Raw genomic sequence first — 21588 nt, 5'->3', positions numbered from 1 at the left:
AGAGTGTCTAGTGCAAGGTTCTGACGTTAGAGTGTCTAGTGCGGGGTTCTGATGTGAGAGTGTCTGGTGCAGAGTTCGGATGTTAGATGTCTGTCTAGTGAGGGGTTCTGATGTTACAGAGTGTCTAGTGTGAGGTTCTGACGTTAGAGTGTCTAGTGCGGGGTTCTGATGTGAGAGTGTCTGGTGCAGAGTTCTGATGTGGCATGTCTAGTCTAGTGCGGGGTTCTGAGGTGGCATGTCTAGTGCAGAGTTCTGATGCTACAGTGCCTAGCACGGAGTTCTGTGCAGGTGTAGCTCAGTGAAGGTTTCTGTCGGTCCTCTTCTTCATTTCGGTGACACTTGGACATCAGCCTGTCACAGTTCTCAGCAGTTGCCATTCTGCCTTGTCCTTGAAGAAGTTTCCTGGTGGTTATCGTAAGGATGGAATACATGCCTTGCCTGATGAAGTCGGTGTTGTAGTTGCTCGTGCAGGCCTCTGTCCTCGGGTCCCTCTCTCCACCTCTGCCTATGCTCTCAGATACCATGGCTCACAACATCCTTTCCTCTCCCTTGTTCTAGCCTGACCAGTACAGGAGCTGACAGGGGCTCAGGGCTGCTCAGATGAGCTCACTTTAAACTCTCCGGCTGTTTGTGAGCTCTCCTTTAATAACACCCTGTGCGTCCCAGTCTCATGCTTACGCTGTACTGCCTCTTGCCAGCTGTCAGGGCAGTCAGGAACTCTCAACACCTGCTTACTGTGGGGTTGCACCAGGCCCTTAGGTTCAGTTCACCTTCCTGGTGGCCCTGTTCTGATGTCTGGACAAAGACCAGGGTCACAAGAGTAGGAAGGACCTGAGCCCGGACCTGAGCTGGGATCTCTACTCTCATGCATGTGACCCTCAGCATTTGCTCTTTATGCTCTTACACCATTTGCTTGGTGTCCATGTGTGTGTCCTTGCACATGTCAGCTCTCTAGGTGACGTTTATGGAATCAATAAGTGGCTGGGCAAAAAATTAATATAAATTGGTGACCTTGTTCACACTGAGATTATTCTTAATTTCACAGTCAGTTGAATCCTCAAGGTAGTTTTTGAATAAGTGATAGGTTTACAATTAGAATTTCTCAAAAATATTGCTACTTGTAAAATGCTCCATTATTTATGAATTTTTTTAATGTGACAACTAAAAAAGTTCTAAATTTGTTTCTTTTTTTGTTTTGTTTTGTCTAGAGTAGATTACAGCATGCATCTAAGTGGTTATCTGCCTTTGGAAAGTAGAAGTTGGTGGTTAGTGACAGTTGGTGTGGAAGGAGCAGAACCAGAAAGCTCCTCCTTCTGCCAAGTGCCTGTGCACTTAGCATGCCACAGTTTAGCATCAAAGCTTTGTTGGACTCTGCCCTGGCTCATTGTGTTCCAATTATGTTTGCTCAGTGCTTACATCTTTCTTTCAGTTTGGGGTACTTGACACGTGTGTGTCGATAAACCTCATCTAGAATCGATAAACCTCATCTAGAATGTTCATCGGTGTTTTTTCCCCCCTGGTACTAAGGAATTGACCAGAGCCTTGGGCCTAGATAAGTGCTCTACCCCTTGAGCCATGTCTTCAGCCCTAAAACTTTTTTTTGCCGGTCGTGGGGCTTGAACTCAGGGCCTGGGCACTGTCCCTGATCTTCTTTGTATTTAAGGCTAGCGCTCTACCATTGGAGCCACAGTACCACTTCCAGCTTTTTCTGAGTAGTTTATTGGAGATAAGTGTTTCATGGGACTTTTCTGGTGGGCTGACTTCAAACTGATCCTCAGATCTCAGCCTTCTAAGTAGCTAGGATTATAGGCGTGAGCCACCCTGCCACCCTAAAACTTTTTGAAGTATATTTATGTTTGTTATTCTCCCAAGGGTTTTCTGGTTATTCATAGTGGTTTATTGAGTAATAAATAATTACTTCGAAGACTCAAGCTGAAGAAGGGTTTGTTAGAACTATTTCTGTAATCCCCTCATCTTGAGTAAGGGCCTGGCACTGCTGGGTGCTACTGGAGCAGGTGAGTCAGACTAACTCTGTGAGAAGGGAGGGAATTAGAGGCTGGACCTGTGATGGGAAGGGGGACCGTCTTCTGGGCACCTGAAAAGGCCTAAGGTCTGTGCATTTGCCTAGAACTGAAGCTTTCCACTCAACCAACCTTATTCTCCTTGATTTGACCCAAGATGGTCCAGAGAAATCCCTGTGGGCCTAAGGATTTGAAGCGCCTAACCTGTCTTCAAGCATCCCTTTTCCTATCATCTATCAGTTAGTTGCTAGTACTGTGCGACCAGCGGGATGTTTGGGATAAACAGTAGAGTCCAGAGGAAGCAGAGCCAGTGTTGACTTGAGGGGTTGCATGCTAATACCTTGAGATTCAGCAACATTTCTTAATCCTCTGAGGTCCTGAGTAACTGGAATATTCGTTCCTTTTGCAGATCTCGTACCTCAGCTGGAAGCTCCAAGTTCCCTCACACCTAGCAGCGAGCTGAACAGCCCCAGCCAAAGTGAGCTCAGCAACATAGACCTAGCAGCTCTTTTCTCTGACACACCTGCCCAAGGGAGCAGCTCAGCAGGTGCGTCAGACGAGGCACTGAACTCTGGGATCCTGACCATTGATGTTACTTCTGTGAGCACCTCTCTGGGAGCAAGTCTCCCTACAAATAATAGTTCCTTAGGGTCTATGGACCCTCTGGTTCTGGTGGCCCACAGTGATATTCCTCCAAGTCTGGACAGCCCTCTGGTTCTTGGGACAGCAGCCACAGTTCTCCAGCCAGGCAGCTTCGGTGCAGATGAGGTACAAGCCATGAGCTCAGGAGCAGTAGGCTGCTTGGTGGCTTTGCCAATGAAGAACCTAGCTCAAGACACATCCGTTTTGACCTCCACTAGTAACTTAGTACCTGTCACCACACCAGCCTCTTCAAGCACCTCCCAAGAGACTCTCAGTGTTCCAGAACTGCTGGCTCCAATCAAGATGGAGCATGACTCACTTCCTGTCCCCACGGTGGCCAGGCAACATGAAGAAAGTCAAGTGCTGCCCCTGTCTGTGCTCTCCATCCCAGCAGAGGGGCACAGTGCTCAGAAAGACACAGCGCCCGGTGCAGGCACCGGCCTTCTCTACTTGGTATGAAGCACTCTGTTCAGTCCCCAGCTCATAGCTCACTTCTGTCACTCAGTTCTAAGGATACTGGGAACCAAACCTTTCTATGCAGACTCTCCTTACTGGTTTGCAAAAGGACAGAGCCCTGGGCTATAAGTCTGGAAATCTGGAACTGACTAATGACCTTGTGCAAATCAACCTATTTGAGCCTTAAATTCTCAGTTATTTCTAAAATAAGGGGATTTGGCTACATGTCTTTTAAGGTCCCTTCTAGTTGTGTGAATCTGTGACAATGTGTTTTTTTGAAAATTCTTGGTACATTTCATAATGTTGAAATGTTTTCTCTCTGTGTGCTTTACATAATGACAAGTCGTAAAAGAGGAAGAATTGCAGCATAAACTAAGGTTCAATGAAAAATTTTAAACATGCCAAAATATTTTTTTTTAGTTAGAATTAAAAAAAAGTTAAGTGATATATGAGCCCTTGATCTTGGAGAGTTTTAGATGACTATTCCAAGATTGAGGCTGGACAGTTACTACAATCGTATTTATATCAGTGATACATTTAATGTAATTTAATGATTCTTGGAGAGAGTTTTGCCTTTCCTAAGTCTGCAGTGGGAATGATCATGCAGGATCTGCCTTTGTGGTGTGGCTAGATTTTGTGGGTGACAATGTTCTTAAAATGTTCACTCATATTTTCCTACACCTTAAAATGTTAGTCTTCCGTGTTCAGATCAGGTGTGAAGGGGACTTAGTAACTGGTCTTCTTTGGAGCCAGCCTCCAGTTCTTCATGGAGAGAAGCATAGTCTCTCTGATCCCAGCTGCTAGCCTGTGGCAGAGCCACACTTGCTAGCATGTGCTTTGGCTCGCTACGTGGTTGAAAGGCACCAATTGGCTAGCAGAGATGGAAGGTGTCCGCAGGTCAGAGCTGCCTAGGAAGCCAGTCCCCTGCACTGGATCCTTGGGAACCAAGCACTTGGGCCTGACTGTGGGTGGAGACAGAAGAGCCCATGGGAACTCAGTCCTCACCCCTTGTTCATTGTCTCGCTAGCTGTGTGATGCTGGGCTCCCTAGCTTCTCTGAGTACACATGGTGTGTAGTGAATGGGTTACAGGTATGTCCTGAGCTGTAGAGGGCTTTCTTTTCCTCTCTGATGATAAGAATGAAAGTCTTTTTCTTATGAAGTGTACACCAATTTCAGCAGTTCACTGTTTGGATACTGTTTGGCTCCCTGAGTCAGCTAGCTGAATTCAGTGACATGTTTACTCTTTGGGTGTGGGAGAGAAAGATGGAGTGTGGCCTCTACCATTAATACCTCCCTAGCTGCTGGTCAAGGTTGTGGACAGTGCGAATCCTTGGGGCAGGCTGTCATGACTTAATCTTAGCACTAAGGGAAGCCCGTGTACTGAAAAAGTTGGGAAGTAAGCAGTTTATTTTATAATAGTTTTTATGTAAAATATTTTAATACAATTGAGATTTTGGAGAAATAAAATTTAGTTCTCCAGATAATGAAGTTACGTATGTTGTTCTCACTCTGCAACTGAATGTAGTGTTTGTCTCTCTGCCTTTGGTGGAGGCGCTGATGTGATTACTGGAGCTCCAAGGTGTTCCAGAAGCAGACTTAAGACATTTCTGTAGTTCCCTTGCTGCCTTCCTTTACTGTGTAGATCGAGTGACTGACACACTTTTCTTTGGTCCCAGGAGAGTGGGGGCTCAGCAAGAACTGATTACCGAGCCATTCAACTAGTCAAGAAAAAAAAGCAGAAAGGAGCTGGGAGCGATGCAGGTGAGGCTGGGCGCTGCAGTGCTGGTGCCCAGGGGCTGCGTCTCTTGTTCATGCTCAGGCCCCGGAGGCACTCGGAACAGGCATTTGCATGTTCTTGGTTTTATGCTCAGAATGTCCTTTTGTCAGCTCCAGCTCTGTGTGGGCTTAAGATAAACAATAACCAGATCTCCAGCCTATGTGAACATGCTTGGTTTACCAACAGCTCTGTGCCAGGTAGGGCTTCAACCCCAGGTATGAGTGGCCCAGAAGGGTTCCAAGATAAATGAGGCGGCCATGTGTCTGTCAGAAGGGCGGCTGGTGGGAGGGGTCGCTGAGTGGCAAGCCAGCGTATTCATCTAGCATGGTGGCTCATCTCTTACATTTAAAATTTAATGGGTATGTAGGATTGGGGTTTAATTTTATGTCTTGTTTCTGTTCTTAGCAATATGATAGCTTATTATTTTAAATAACTCTAGGCCAGGCTCTCACACCTGTAATTCTAACATTCAGGAGTTAGAGACATGAGGATTATGAGCTTGAGGCCAAATTAGGCTATAAAGTGAGACTTTCTCAGGAAAAAAGAAAAAATGTTAAAGAAGACTACAATAATTATTTTTGTTAATGAGATTTCTCAAAGCAAATTCTTATAGTAACTGTTGTATGTGAGTGCTGTCATCCTGTAGTAGCTGCTGTATGTGAGTGTTGTGATCTTGAAGTAGCTGTTGTATATGTGTTGTGATTTAGGAAAGGAGACCTCTGTAGTGTATAAAGTACCAGCATAGAACTTACAGGTTTCAGTAGAAGAAAATGTGGCAGTCGAAGTAAGCAAAGTTCACGTAGAAACTAAATGCCTCTGTTGAACGTGATAGAAAATTGTGAACTTGCAGAAAAGAATTCTGTAACATTCAGGTACTCAGCATGTGTTTTGCTCCCTGCATTATGTTGGTGTGGTGTCAACACAGATGGTTTGATTTTTTTTTTAATTACTGTTTTCATTCATGTTTAGGATTATCTTTAAAAAATAAGGACATCTAAAAACCATAGTCATGTACTGTTGCCACTTTTACCCTTCATATTAAAATCTAGCAAATAGTTGTCTCAAATGCCATATATATATATATTTTTTTAAATTTTTTTGCCAATACCAGGGCTTGGACTCAGGGGCTTTATACTCATTGTCTTGCTGGCACACTACTATTTGTACCATCTCTCCAGCCAGGCCTTCTTTTTGTTGGCTAATTGGAGGTGGACTTTGAGGCCTTTTCTGCCCAGGCTGGTGCTGAGCTGTGATCCTCTAGGTCTCAGCCTCCTAACTAGCTGGGATTACAGGCATGAACCACCATCACTCAGTTCATGAAAAGAACTTTGATAAATCTGTTGGAGTCACAATCCAAAGAATGATCCTGCATCCCTTTCAGCTGTTGGGTTTGTTCTACAGCTGTCAGTCTCCTCCTCTCTCGGGTTTGTTGCAAACAGCCAACTAGTTTGGTAGTGAGGCTTTTGTTGATTGCCTCACTGTGACATACTTGAGTATGTTTCTCTATTGTGTGTGTGTGTGTCTTGACCATTGGTAGTTGCATCTTCATGCTTGGAGTGGGACAATAAAACCCCTTCTCAGTGATGCTGGGCACTCCCCAGAGGCCCTGTCCTATAGCGGTAGCAGTCGCCGGTGATCTGCACTCAGCCTCACCAGTTGGGTTGTGCAGAGAAATGGTGCTCTAATGCTGCACTTCTCTGTTTATTATGTAAAGTACTCACAGAAAAAGCAAGTTGTCAGCTCTTTCCCTTTGAGCTATAATTCATATCAGAAAGTGGGGATATTGGAGCCTTTTTTATTTTATTGTATTGCCAGTATTGGGCTTTAAACTCAGCCTTGTGCTTGCTCAGCTTGTTTGCTTGGAGCCATGTCTCCAAATTGTTTTTTTGCTGGTTCTTTTGGAGATGGAGTCTTAAACTTGGTGATAGTCTCAAGCCTTGATCCTCCAGGTTTGAACTTTCTGAGTAGCTAGGATTACAGGCATGAGCTCCTGGCATCCAGATGAGTCTTTCTTTAAATCAAGATCAAGGGGCTGGGAAGGTGGCTCAGTGGTAGAGCGCTTGCCTTGCATGCCTGAGGCCCTGGGTTCCATTCCTCAGCACCACATAAGCAAAAAGAAAAAAAAGCTGGAAGTGGTGCTGTGTCTCAAGTGGTAGAGCACTAGCCTTGAGCTGAAGAGCTGAGGGACAGAGCCCAGGCCCAGAGTTCAGCCCTACGACCGGACCCAAAAAAATAAAATAAAATAAAAATTAAGTCAAGTATCAAGACTTGGTTTCTTAGCATCTTCCAGTGGTGATGCCAGTGTTGGAATTTACTCATTGCCCTAGGCATTTTACAGACTTTTTAAGAGAAGTAGAGTTGAGGCCCCTGGCTTCTTGTGTGAAGGCAGTTAGAACGCTTGGTTTCGCCACCCACAGACCCTCTCGAGAGGAACTGTGACGAATCCACATGGAGGCGAGGGCTCCTTTAACAGAGTCCTCAGGGCCAGCTGTGCTTTTCTTTTCTCTCGGCCTCTTATTTGCTGTGATTTAAGACTAGAGAAAACATGTTTCCATGAATGGCAGTACTCTGTTATCATGCCTCTGTGTTCCTAGCTGGGATGCCCGTGGCCCAGCCTAGCCTCCATGCCCGTGGTGCCGTCATACATCAAAGCTGAGAGCTTCCTTACCACGGCCCTGGAGCCAAGGAGGGGCTCGCCTTGCTCTAACCAGGCATGCATATTTTCCTTGTCTGCCCTGGGCCCACCCTGCTCCTCACTCACGTCCTCTTGTCTGGGCTCTCTGGACTCCTCAAGCTCAGCCCTCCTTGCCTATTGTGATGCCTTTGAAGAGGCTGGCTCCATCACTCTGTGGACCGGCTCTCCGTGTAGGTCTCTTGATGTGCTCTCCTGATCTGTTGGAGTTAGTGATACAACCGTGTTGACTTGCAGTCCTAGCAGAGGTGGCACCTGTGTGCTTCCTATGGTGGAAACACTCTTCCCTTACAGTAAGCGGCTATCCTGAGCCAGATCATCTAAGATAGTGTGCAAAGTCTGGGGCCCCCAAACACACCCTTAGAATCAGTCATTCTCTAGAATCCACAGAGCTCACCAAAGCTGTTGTACTTGGCTTGCTGCAGTGAAGGGACACAGACTGAAGCCATCTTGGGAAAGGGCTTTGGGCCAGATCCTCCAAGCTCAAAGCTTCCCAGTGGTCCTCCCCTGGCCGTGCAAACAGTGTGCTGGTACACAGGACCACCAGCTGGGACACCTGCCTGCAGCGAGCTGTCCAGTGCTCAGCGGGATCGGTTGTGTGATCAGGGCTTTGCACTGTGCACTTCCTGTGCACTCTTGGCATTGGCTGTCTAGTGTGGCCCCAGGGAAACAAAGACATTCTTACGAGGCAGGTGTTCCAAGGTCCTTTCAGTCACCTGCTCTTAGGGGTCCGTGGGGCACTGCACATACCCCATTTCTCTTTAAACTTCCTACTGAGACCTAATACAACAGTGGGTTTTGTTGTGGTGTTACCATCGTATTCTGCTGATGACTTTCTCTTCCTCTCATTTTCAGGCACTTTAGAATTCTTCTTTATGGCCGGGCGCTGGTGGCTCACGCCTGTAATCCTAGCTACTCAGGAGGCTGAGATCTGAGGATCGCGGTTCAAAGCCAGCCCGGGCAGGAAAGACCGTGAGACTCCTATCTCCAATAAACCACCAGAAAACCGGAAGTGGCGCTGTAGCTCAAGTGGTAGAGCGCTCGCCTTGAGCTGAAGAGCTGAGGGACAGCGCCCAGGCCCAGAGTTCAAGCCCCACGACCAACAAAAAAAAAAAAAAAAAAAAAAAGCTTCTTTATGAAGAGCTGGCTCTACCTTCCCACTTATTATGCACTCTATTAGTGTCAGTATGAACTCAGAGGTATTCTTGTTACTCTTCAGGTTGTAATCAATACTTTATTACCATTTATTTCATAGTGTCCAGTGGCTTTTGTCTGTGTTCTTGTCTTGGCTTGCCTTTTTTCTTTTTTCTTTTTTTTTTTAATACTTTCTTCCTGGCACCCCCCAGCTCACCTTATATTTGTCCTGCCCAGATAGTATCAGCCACTTCTCCAGAGGACTCTGGTTACTTTCTTGGAGAATGGCATTCAGGTCAGGATATGAATCCTTAGATGTGCTCCGCACCGCCCACCTCCCCTGCACAGTGCTGCCAGTGGTCGAGGCTATAGTTACCCGTTCTAACCCACAAGCTGAGTCTGTTAATGCATTGCACTTAGTAAAATATATTCATCTAAGTAGGCTGAAATAAGACTGTTAGCAGCTTCTTACCAGTTTTGCTGCTAAATGTTGGCCCCAAATTTAGAGGGAAGTTTTAGTTTTTGGAGGTCCTTGAATTTCGAGATTGTGAGTGGACTGCACAGCTAGTTGAGAACAGGAGTCGCACAGTGAAATTGCATTGTTGGTGGAACTCAGCCGTCAGCACAGGCAAGACTTCATTCCTGCATGTGTTCACCTGCGGTGCTGCTGTGGAGCCCCCATGGTGAGTGCAGGAATGAGAGGCTACTGGCTGCTGCATCTCACATAGAGCTCCACCCATCAGAACAACTCATCTTCATAAGAATGCTCCCGTTTATTCTTTAAATTGCCATCAAAAGGACTTCTAAAACAAAAAAATGATACCCACCTCAGAACTATAAATGGCTGTGTTATACCATAACGCTCACCAAAAGGGACAGTTAGCAGCAAGACACACTGAAACAGAAACCTGAGAATATGCATGTCACTGTGAACACAAATGCCGAGAGTCCAGGACGCGGTATGTCAAAAAGCAAAATCCCAAGTGCACGCTGCTGTCCGGAAGAGCTGGCAGCCTGGGCAGAAAAGGCCGTGAGACTCTTATCTTCAATTAACCACCAGAAAACTGAAAGTGGCACTGTGGCTCAAGTGGTAGAGTGCTAGCCTTGAGCTGAAGAGCTGAGGGACAGCGCCCAGGCCCAGAGTTCAAGCCCTATCACTCCCCCCCTCCAAAAAGAAAGCCCACTGAAAAATGGATAACAGAAAAAATACAAGCTATAGAAAAATTGGTGGCCATCTAGCTATAAATTTGAACTCCTGAGAAAGTAGCTTGCCCGTGCGCATTTTCTCCTTTGTAACCTTTGTAAAAGCAGTGACTTAGGAGTTTTGTGGAGATGGACGGAGCTGACACAGCTGCATGTTGTGAGGCGCTAAGGGCATAGCTGCTGACCGCTCCACATTGTGTAAAACGCAGGGACGTGAGGGACGTGGCTGATGCTAGGGGCAAGTGCTACACACCCCTTGGAGTTCAGTAAGACAGGAAGCCAAGCACAATTAGCTATTGTTTCAAGATGGAAAAGAATAGGCCTCAAGAAGCCTTAGATTCAGACTTAGCTGTAACCACCTGTTCAGATTTCAAGGACTTGATGTAAGCCAAGCAGAACGTCCCCTTAAGTAGGCACAGCCCCTGCTTTTCAATTCTGCCTGAGCAGTTTGACCCAGAGAAAAGAGAAAGCATAAGAACACTGCTGTCATATCCCAACTGTGTAATAAGCTTCAGTATTTGCAACAGAATATGTAAATTTCCAGAAAAACAAATCATGGTCATCCAGAAAGAGCGTGAGCAGTGGGAAACATGGGTATGTCTCGGGTTCACACGTGTTTCATGATGGTCATTTTCACAGGATGTGTGGCGTGCGTGCTGGCCGAGGGTTGAAAAGAGAGCCGCAGATTGGCGGCTTCCAGGGACAGATGGAAATGTTTTAGGCTCTGTCAGTATACCCAGTACATGCTGGCCCAACTGGAGCTTGAGAATGACTTACTGGTAGGAAATCTGTGGACTGATTTATCACAGTCATAGGTCAGTAAAGAATTTTGTTAGTAATAATTTTCTCAAGAGATATTGTTTGTTGTTAACAATTGATGGTCTTCACATCAATGATGAAAATAGGATTCTTTAGCTCAATAGAATCGTACAGTGATGTCAGCTACCAAAGGCCTCCCGCCTGTGTCCTTGGGATTGTACGGGAATCACAGGTGTATTAACCTCCGTGTCTTAGTCTCTTTGGAAGGTTCTTGCATTTGAAATAAACTGAGAAAAAGAACTAAAATAGATTGCAAGGAAGAAGCAAATAATGTGTAGCTGGTTTGGCTGTTGGTTAGAAACCCAGAAGAATCAGCTGGAGCGGACAGTCAGGAAGCACATGCGGTGGCAGCCCTCTGACAAGTCAGTGCAGTTTACAGCTGCCGCGAGTTACCAGCTCTGCATGGGGAATTTCACAGCCGGGCAGAACCTGAAAGAACAGGACACAGAGTTTGAATGAGAGACAGGTGGCTCCCTTCCCTACAGTGCATCAAGAAGATGGCGAGAAGCACAGGCATCCTCTCACCTGCGGGCTGCTGGGGACCGGCAGAAGCTACTGGTAAACAGAGTGAACCAAAGGATGGCTGAGGTAGAGCCGGCCAGGGAGGGAGTATGAGAAGCCGCAAGCTGAACGGGCCGCATGGAAGTTGACAGCTGCAGGAGGTAATGAAGGAGCCGTCGGGGGTTGTCCCAGGAGACAACTTCCCTTCTACATAAACCAATAAATAGTCCAGAAAGGGCTTGAGACCCTGAGAAGAGGAGCCAGAGCGGAGGGCCCAGTTGCCAGAGTCGAGCAGCCATTGGAAGGGGGAAAATGACATTTTCAGAAAGATCATTCCAGTTTACCTGATAAGCATTTAATAGGCAGCATGGGAGCAAAGAAAGCAATCAGTGGTTTTCAAACAGAAATAAGTGTCCGGTCAGAGCGGCAACTTGCCAACGGGAGAGGTTCTAGAACTGCCTCAAAGACAGCCAGTGGGGCTTCTTGACTGGCCTGGTTATGAGGAAGAAAAAGTCCGTCGAGAAGGACTGAAATCCAAGGCCACTCCACAGGAAGAACCGTGGTTGGCAGCCAGGAACAGTGATCCTAGCCACTTGGAAGGCAGAGATTGGGCGGATCTAACTTCAGGGCTGGCCTGGGCCCCTTATCAACCCATAAAAAGCTGGATGCAGGGCTGGGACAGGCTCGGTGGTAGAGTGCTCACCTAGCACACATGAAGCTTGGCTTCGATTTCTCAGTACCACATACACAGAAAAAGCTGGAAGTGGCACTGTGGCTCAAATGGTAGAGCGCCAGCCATGAGCAAAAGAAGCTCAGGGAAAATGCCCAGGCCCTGAGTTCAAGTCCCAGGACTGGCAAAAAAAAAAAAAAAAGAAAAAAAAAAGCTGGGTGCCGTATTTCACAATTGTCATTTCAGCATGTGGGAAGCATAAACAGGAAGATTGCAGTCCAGTCGAAAAACAAAGTGACAAGGGATAAAGCTTGCTGGCGGAGCCCTGTGCCTAGCAAACAAAGGACCTTGGGTTCAAACCTCCTTACTGCCCCCAAAAAAGAAAAAACGGGCTGGAGGCTTAGCTCCGTTAAGCCCTGTCTCGGGGTCCCCACAACTCAGGTGTGGCAGGGTGCCCTATGTGCAGAGCCAGTGTCCGAGAGACAGACCCAGGATCGGCCTTGTCCTCGTGTCTGGAAGGGGTGGTGCGCGCTGGCCTTCCAGTGAGGAATGGAAACTCCATGCGGAATAATGAAGATGAGTTCAAGGCTCTTGGGAGGCTATCATCGGAGCCAGTGTACACCCGTGTGTGCGCATGTGGGCACATGATCGCACATGATCTCACGATGGCCCTAGAAGGGAGATCCCATGACCCAGCCCTTGGTGCACTCAGCCACTGGGGCCCTGGGTTTCATTCCCAGCATCATATAGGCAGGCTGGCCAGGGAGTCTGCTGTTCCCCCTCACGCTGCGCGTGCCAGGGAACTACAGGGAGATGCCTTGTGAGCATGTCTGTGAGCCCCGATCTGCCCAAAAGCAACACCAGATGCAAATGCTGAAGAAGCCTCGTGGGGAGGTGAGGATGGGACACAGGACGGCTTGCAGGAATAGAGACCCAGGGCCTGGGAGGGGAAAGGGGCCTCATGGCATTGTTTTTTCCGGTCATGGGGCTTGAACTCTGGGCCTGGGCACTGTTCCTCAGCTCTTCAGCTCAAGGCTAGTGCTCTACCACTTGAGCCACAGCACTACTTCCAGTTTTCTGAGTGGTTTATTGGAGATAAGAGTCTTACAGACTTGCGTCTGTGCTGGCTTTGAACCACGATCCTCAGATCTCAGCCTCCTGAGTATCTAGGATCTCAGGCGTGAGCCACTGGCGCCCGCTCAAGCTGGCATTTTTAAAAGGTCATTTGGTGATGCTGCCAAGACCCCCCCCCAAAAAAAGCACAATGTCCCATCATAGTTATTTTTGAAATCTGATGTACAGAAATATCCAGGGAGCCACGAGAAGGTATCATGCGCCAGCCAGTGTTCTGTGCAGACCTGCTTGTGATGAAATAGTTGTAACTCATGTTTTTCAATAAAGCCGCACACTTTGTGTTTCTGGTAAGTCTACAAAAAGCTATTGATAGACACATTGATATGTATATTTTCAAAAAAAGAGGAAGGGCATGTCTACGCATGGCGTGTGTGAGTATGTGTGAGTGTGTGAGCGTGTTATGGTCATTTCCACTACAGTGTGTAATTAAAAGACTCCTCGAGGGACAGCGTGTGAGCTCTCCCAGCCTCTGGTGTCCTCACTTGGAAACAGACCTGTATTCCCTTCCCAGGAGGCACTGGGAAGAAGCCAGGGCACAGGTGTCCCTCCTGCCCGTGTGGTTTGGCAGCATGGGGGTGGCCTCTGCCCCTCAGCCCACCCCAGCACCAGCTTGCGGCAGAGGGTGAGCTGCAACGTGGACTCCAGCCATAAATTAGCATTCCAATGGTTATAATCCTTCTCTTTACACCAAGAACCCTGGACATGTGAGTCACGGGTTTCCTACCCTTCTTCCTGGGCCTGTCACGATGGGTGCGGAAGGTTCCACGCGGGTGGGGGCTGTCAGGAACTTACTTGCCACTTGGCTGAAGAGAAGTCCAGTAATACATGGCGTATAGAGGAGTCCAGCTAAGAAGGAAGTGGTGATGGTTTACCAGAGAGTGCTCTTCAAATGAGGAGAGGAGACCCACAGGAAGCCCGGGAGGGGCTCAGACCCCTGATGCTGAGAACGGGAATCAAGATCATCACAAACTGAGAGGACAGTCCAAGGACAATGACAGCATCCTGACTGGAAATAAAAACTGAAGGGCTGCAGGGAGGTGCTGAGTGAGAAAATGCTTACTAGCATAAACAGTCCCCAGTATGGCAACAAAAATCCTAAACAAGTAATAAGAGAACCCATAAACAGCTACTAACACGGTCTTACTGCTATATAAAATAGTGTGTTTTAGATTGTTAGAATAATCGGGAAGAAAATAAAAAAAATAGGTCTTACAATAAGGACATTTTGAGATCACTAGTGACAGGCCTGCTGAGCGGGATAAGGTCCTGAATTAGGTCTGCTGAGTGGAAATGCTTGCTGCTTCTCTGTTTATTCATTTTATCTGGTTCCTTTAGAATCCCGGAGACTCTTGGGGTACTCAAGGTGGGCTGAGGAGTCGCTGAAGTGGCCTGGGTGTGCCAGGTAGTGGCGAGGGGAGAGGCAGCGTGAGCGGACAGACGGGTTGTGTCGGTTCACTCTCCTTGTACAGTCCTTGCAGCTCCAGCACCCAGGCTAAACTACTGCTGGCCTAGCTACACCGGAGGCTGAGATCTGGGGCAAACGAATCTAAGAGCTTCTTACCTCCAGCTAACCAGCAAAAGGCCAGAACTGGAGGTGTGGCTACAGCGGTAGGTTGCTAGCCTTGAGCAAAACAGCTACGTAAGAGCACTGGCTCAAGTGGAAGAGCCTTGAGCTGAAGAGCTGAGGGACAACGTCTAGGCCCAGAGTTCCAGCCCCATAACTGACCCCCCCCCAAAAAAAAGGGTGGGGGGGTCTTTACAGCTAGGTGTGGTGGCTCACGCCTGTAATCCTAACTACTCAGGAGGCCGAATCTGAAGATCACAGTTAAAAACCAGCCTGGGCAGGAAAGGCCTTGAGACTTCAATAAACACCTCAGAAACCCGGAAGTGGCTCTGTGGCTCAAGTGGTAGAGCGCTAGCCTTGAGCTGAAGAGCTGAGGGACAGCGCCCAGGCCCAGAGTTCAGGCCCCATAACCCTCAAAAAAATAAAGCCTGAGGCCCTGACTTCAAGCCCCAGTTACCAGCACTAAAAAAACAAGACCAAAGAAACCCCTGATTTGTTGAGGGTTTGCCAGTCACGCCATTCCCAATATGAATATATTCCTTGTGAATGAGTCCAGTTGAGTGTCATTGTCATTTTGATAACTGGAGCTTGCCACATAAAGAGCTGTGAAAGTAAGGCCCGACATTCTTCACCCATGAGTGTCCTGGGTCAGGTCTCCTGTCCACGGGAGCTGGGGAGAAGCCCCTCGGTCCCGTGCCCTGTTCTGAGCTTCCCCAAGCAGCCCCATAGACTGTGGTGTGGAGGGGAGGGATAATGGAGCCCTTTGAGCCCCCTGGGCTACTGCACATCCCTCCCAGAGGACCGTGTGCACTGTGCCCACCATGGCTGCCCACGTGTGGCAGACATGTGCCGTCACTGGTGAGGGTGAAGTTCCCCTCTTCTCTTAGGGTCCTTGACACCTCGATCACATAGTGAGAATGTCTGGACAAGTTGTAATGGCAAGAAAACCTGGCAGGGCTTTATTGAATGAGTGAGCAAGCAGACAGACAAGCCAAAGGCAGGGAGGGGCACGCTCTAACTGTGGGTGCTCCCAGAGGGAGACACACCCTGGGCACTTTGACGTCCATATCTTGATATGATGAAGGCAAGGTGTGACACTGTCACAGTGATGAGTGTCTGCTCCTGGTGCTCTTGGTGTCGCGTTTCGCGTCTACCACCAGGGCTCGCAGTCCGCCGTGCGTGGAAACCTGGGGTTTCTCCTTAGCGGGAACATGACTGCCACAGGTGTTACTCCTTGGCGGCAAGCACGTGGCGCCAGGCGGAGCCTTTGTCCCGAGCGTTTGCTTCTCCAGGACACGTGTCTTTTTCTGATGTTGTTTCTGCAACACATTAATTGCTTGGGGCCAGCAGGCAAGGTCAGATGGAGAGAGCTGCTCTTGCTCCTTTTTTCCCCTTGTGTTAACACCACAGCTTATGAAGCAGTCCAAGGGTTAAAACAAAGATCATTGTTTATTTTTGTCAGCCGGGAGTCTTGAACTCAGCTTGAGTGCTGTCCCTGCACCCTTCAGCTCCAGGTGAGCGCTCTACCACTTGAGCCATAGCACCACTTCCAGGTTTCTAGGATTAATTGGAGATAAGAGTCTCAAGGACTTTACTGCCCAGGCTGGCTTTGAACCGTGATCCTCAGATCTCAGCCTCCTGAGTAGCTAGGATTGCTGGTGTGAGCCGCCGGTGCCCAGCGATAGTTCTGTTTCTAAACACACTTTCTGAATTCCTGGCTGCCATTCACATTATTTTACCTCATCTGCCCTGCCACATTTTGCCTGAAAATGACTTTGGTCCCTTAATCTTTTTTTTAAATAAGTTTTTTATTGTGAAAACACTGTACAGAGGGGTTACAGTTACATGAGCAAGGGCATGAGTACAGTTCTCATCAAGCATTGTTTTCCCCTACCATCCCTTCCCTCCCACCTTCTCAACTACATTTTCCACCCCACCCCCTACCCCCCCTCACCTCCTCCCACCCCCTCCTTTAATCTTTTTTTTTTTTTAAATATGGAACGCTTCACGAATTTGCATGTCATCCTTGACGCAGGGGCCATGCTAATCTTCTCTGTATCGTTCCAATTTTAGTATATGTGCTGCCAAAGCGAACACCCCTCCTTTAATCTTAAGGGAAGTCGAGTGAAGATGAATCTCCTGTATTAGCTTTAAGCTATGGTTTGGTTTGGTGTTTTTTCGTTCCTGGCCGCCTTTACCGTGCCTCGTTTTCCCTAATCTGTCCTGCCTCCATGCAGCCCAGCTCTTGTGTTGGCTCCCTGAACTCTTCCGGCTCAGCAGGGTGGAGGTAGATTTGTCAGCTGGGTTCACGAAAGAGCTCAGAGGCAGGACTGGATTGTGTGGTTTTCACACCTGGCCTACATACACGCCATTGGCTGTTTGCTTTCCTATTCAAGGGGGTTGATCTCAGGCCTTCCTCCCGCTCTCGGGAGTCTGCACTGTTGGTTTGTGGGTTTCCAAGCTTTTCCTTGTGGTTGGCCATGTTCCCTTCCTCGGTGAGGTCCCAGGGCCCTGTGGTCACTGTCACGACCCAGTGTGGCTGTGTCTCAGCGTCCCGAGGTAGTCCTGCTTGCCTTCCAGGACTTATATACTTCCAGGAAGTATATCATTAATATCAGGCCTCTCTATTGCTTAGGGCCCATTAGCAAGTGTCAGGGCATTGCTGTGGTCTCCCCAGCGATTTTCCCGGGTGTGGCTGTGCTGCCCGGGCCTCCCCTCCTCTGCCCTCCCTTTGTGGCCGTCCGGCAGTGTCTGGTGAGTCCTCACCTGCAGGACGGGGTGAGGAGATTCAGGCCGACACCTGTCTTAAATGCGTGACCTCTCCCCAAACGGATACACGTGAGAGGATGCTGTGGCTTCTCGTCCTGCTTTCCTTCAGCAGTACTTCTCTACTTTCCAGAAAAAAACAAGCCACACTTTTACCATGACACATTGCCTAACATGCGCATAGAAACTCATCTTTGAGAGCACCGAGTGAGACAATTCAAGAGACTGACTTCAGTGAAGTGTCTTTTTTTTTCCCCCCAGTCTGGGCTTAAACTCGGGGCCTGGGTGCTGATCCTGAGCCTCTTTGTGCTCAAGGATAGTGCTCTACCACTTGAGCCACACCACCATTTCTGTCTTTTTCTGAGTAGTTTATTGGAGATAGGAGTCTCACAGACTCTTCTGCCCAGGCTGGCTTCAACCTGTGATCCTCAGATCTCAGCCTCCTGAGTAACTAGGTGTGAGCCACTGGTGCCCAGCTCAGCTAAGTGTCTTTTATAGAAGAACATATAGAAGAACAAAACTAACTGGAAGCCATATCCAGCCTGCCCTTTGTCATGCAGATTTTTCAAGGGGATCCTGCGAGGTTCTCACTGAGGCCTACTTTCATTTCCCTAATCTTTTTTTTTTTTTTTTTTTGGGGTCCGGTCGTGGGGCCTGAACTCTGGGCCTGGGAGCTGTCCCTCAGCTTTTCAGCTCAAGGCTAGCGCTCTACCACTTGAGCCACAGCGCTACTTCCGGCTTTTTTCTTATGTGGTGCTGAGGAATCAAACCCAGGGCCTCATGCATGCAAGGCAAGTGCTCTACCACTGAGCCACCTTCCCAGCCCCATCATTTCCCTAATCTTCTGTTATCAACAAACATGTTTCCTTCCAGAAGGATACATCTGAGAATGAGTAAGCCTGGGGCTTGTCATCCCTACAATGAGTTCTAAGCCGCAAAGAAAAACCTCCAAGGCTGCAGCCCAGGTAGCACCAGGGACTTGGGAAGGTAACTGGTAGCCGCAGGGCCCCAGAAAGCTGACTTAGACACAGGTGAACAAGCATTGGTGATTTCTTTCAGATTAACTGTGTTAATAAGCAGAAGTTAAAACTGAGTTTATCTCAGATTGGGAAATGTTCTTCTTATGGTCCATCTTATTTCCTGATACACAATTAACAGCCCTTTATTGACAGAAGTAGAGCTGTGGTCTGCTTACTAGGTTTTTAGTAGTATATGCCCTTGTCTTGTCTTCTGTTAATAGAATCATGTTGTCGAAAAAAGTAGTGGGGGCTGGGAAGGTGGCTCAGTGATAGAGCGCTTGCCTCGCATGCATGAGGCCCTGGGTTCGATTCCTCAGCACCACATAAGCAGAAAAAGCCAGAAGTGGCGCTGTGGCTCCAGTGGTAGAGCACTCACCTTGAGCTGAAGAACTGAGGGACAGCGCCCAGGCCCAGAGTTCAGGCCCCAGGACCTACCAAAACAACAACAACAACAACAAATAAATAAATAAATAAATAAAAAGTGGGATTGTCATTGATTTTGAGCACTTAATTAACTTCACGATTGACTGGCCTCCATGCCAATCATCTGTAGCGAAAGAGTACAGCCTGTCACCTCTCTTGTTTCATAGGTGACTTAGGACAGGACCTACACATTTGCCATTGAATTGTTACAAAATCAACAGAGAGATGGCTCAAGTTTTCTTGAGTTGTTGTTGTTGTTGTTGTTGTTGTTGTTTGGTGTTGTTTTGGTGCTGGAAATTGGAATGGTGTCTTGGCATTGTTGTTGCTAAGTTCATGTTCTGCTACTGCACTGTGCCTGCAGCCTTTACCTTACTCCAAAGCTAAGCATCATTTAAACCTTGTCTGCTTTTGTGTGTGTCTACCAGTCCTGGGGATTGAACTAGGGTTTAGGCCCTGTTCTTGAGCTTTTTTTGCTCAAGACTAGCACTGTATCTCTTTTTTTTTTTTTTTTTTTTGGGTCCGGTCGTGGGGCCTGAACTCTGGGCATGGGCGCTGTCCCTCAGCTCTTCAGCTCAAGGCTAGCGCTCTACCACTTGAGCCATAGTGCCACTTCCGGCTTTTTTCTTTTGGCTTATGTGGTGCTGGGAAATCGAACCCAGGGCCTCGAGCATGCAAGGCAAGCGCTCTACCACTGAGCCACCTTCCCAGCCCTAGCACTGTATCTCTTGAGCCATAGCTCCACTTAGCTTTTTGGTGGCTGGCTTCGAATGGTGATCTTCAGATCTCAGCTTCCTAAATAACTAGGACTACAGGCAGGAGTCAACAGTGCCCAGCTTTGTCTGCTTTTTTTTTTAAGTAACACAAAACTGCCACTAGTGACTGGTTACAATCCTTGCTACTTAGGAGGCTGAAATCTAAGGATCATAGTTTGAAATCAGCCCAGATAGAAAAGTTTATGAGAGTCTTAGTCCAGTTAGCCCACAAAATGCCAAAAGTGAAGTTGTGGTTCAAGTGGTAGAGCACTAGTCTGAGCAAAAAAAGCTAGGAAAGAGCACAAGGCCCTGAGTTTAAGCCCCAGTACAAAAAAAAAAAAAAAAGGGAACCTAAAAAGCCATGTTAAACAGTGGGTTTATGACATTTCTTGAAATACATTTTAGTATATTTTCTAGAATTAAAAAAAACTGAGACTTTCATGTGAAGAGCATACAGGTGCGACCTTGAAGCTTGGCCGTGTGACCTTGAAGCCAGGCCTTACTGCCTGGCCTCCAGCAGGCACCCCCTGCAGGACGGGAGCTCAGCTGCAGAGTTGTAACAAACTCATGTTAAAGTGCACGCACATTTTACATTTTACGGCAGGGAACCTGTGGCTCATGCCTTATAATCCTCGTTACTCAGGAGGCTGAGATCTGAGGATCACAGATTAAAGCCAGCGTGCAGTTCAACAGATTAAATTACTCTCGTGTGAATACCCTGTGGGGCAGTCAGTCATCGCAGCTGTGGCCAGCCTCACAGATCTGCCTCCAGGAAGGGCGGTAGACATGGTCTCATGGACACCAGGACTCCTGGACCTCGCTCAAAGGAGGCCTCATGGTGAGCTGGTGCTGAGCCCCAGCCGCTCAGGTGCCCTCCGAAGCCTGTGGGGCTTCCCCTGGCCCTCAGACATCCCCCTTAGTCATTGAATTTTTCTAACACCTGTTTCTAAAGCCTATGAAATAATGACTTTGGAAGGAACCTGTTGGCTGGATGATTGGGAATCGGGGGAAGTCCCGGGGAGGGGAGCGCAGTGAAGGCGCGCTTGCTCCCCTCCCTTCCCCTTGGTGGCTCTGTGTGCTTCCTACAGCGTTCTGCTCCAGTCTCCTGCCTGCCCCAAGCAGCTGCAGGGAGAGGCTGGGGCGTGGGCGCTGCCCTCCAGCTGTGAGCCCCCGGGGTTTCAGCCCAGCTCCGCAAAGAGACCTGTGGTGTGTTTTCCAATTTCTCTAATCGGAATGGTGGTGGGCTCACTTGTTTCTGCTAAAGGCCAGGTAACAGAGCGGTGGTGGTCTCTGCAGCCCGGCAGAGGACAAGAGTCTGACCTTGGAGCCATGTCGGATGTGCTGGTTTTATCTGTTTCCTTTTAGAAGTCTCAGAGTCATCTCAAAGAAAAATGGAAAGTGGCCAGAACAGCCCTCCTTCCTTCCACGCCGGTCTGGGCAGGGGTGCTTGTGAGAGCCCCGTGGTGGCCCACAGAGGTCTGCCAGGACCAGCCTCGGCTGCTGACGCGCCTGGCGCCTGGCGCCCCCGGACACAGGTACAGCGGGGGGCCACGTGCCAACAGCAGGCCGGGTGGAGGCCCCGCACCCTGTCTGATCCCCAGGCCCACCGTGGCCGCCTCCGCCCCCAGCCCTGCCTCGACTTCCCCAAGTCCAGTTCTGCATCTCAGCCCGTCACCACGCCTGGGCTAAGACCAGCACACTGGGTTTGCCCTGCATTCGCCTGTGCCCGGCCGCCCCCTCCCCAATCTCCCCCCTCCAAGGGAGAGACCAAGGGCTTCCTGCTATACCTCTTCTTGTGCCAACAAAGTCTGGTGGAGCCCAGGCTGGCTGTGCACCCCGCCTCCCCCGCCCCAACCCCACGGATTCCGCGGCAGCCAGGACCAGATGAAGGGCTTGCTGGGCTGCCACCACACGCAAGCTCACCGGCCAGTGCCAGCAAGTGCCACTGCCAGGCTCAGAGTGGGCGACTTGGTTTCTGTTTGTCCATTTTCTTTGCTACTTCAGCAAGCCACAA

At 48.6% G+C, this 21588-nt stretch overlaps 1 protein-coding gene and 1 non-coding gene across 3 annotated transcripts in view; one reads left to right on the top strand and one right to left on the bottom strand.

The window, feature by feature from the left end:
- LOC138824858 (zinc finger protein ZXDC-like) overlaps window positions 1–21588 on the top strand; it is a 36625-nt gene that overhangs the window by 11424 nt on the left and 3613 nt on the right. Inside the window, exons 6-8 of one of the 2 annotated variants that reach the window (XM_070019254.1) lie at window positions 2431–3116; window positions 4797–4881; window positions 20940–21109. In XM_070019254.1, coding sequence (XP_069875355.1) covers window positions 2431–3116; window positions 4797–4881; window positions 20940–21109 — 941 coding nt within the window. Of the gene's footprint in view, window positions 1–2430; window positions 3117–4796; window positions 4882–8444; window positions 13479–20939; window positions 21110–21588 lie in introns of those variants that run through there. The other variant, XM_070019253.1, reaches the window with a different exon arrangement.
- On the bottom strand, window positions 16604–16711 carry LOC138824896 (U6 spliceosomal RNA). The gene has a single exon (XR_011371212.1). It is a non-coding gene; the product is annotated as a U6 spliceosomal RNA (small nuclear RNA).

The sequence above is a fragment of the Dipodomys merriami genome, unplaced genomic scaffold, assembly GCF_024711535.1.
Source record: "Dipodomys merriami isolate MVZ:Mamm:240054 unplaced genomic scaffold, mDipMer1.0.p SCAF_13, whole genome shotgun sequence".
NCBI lineage: Eukaryota > Metazoa > Chordata > Mammalia > Rodentia > Heteromyidae > Dipodomys > Dipodomys merriami.
This window is presented reverse-complemented; position numbering and strand designations above follow the sequence as displayed.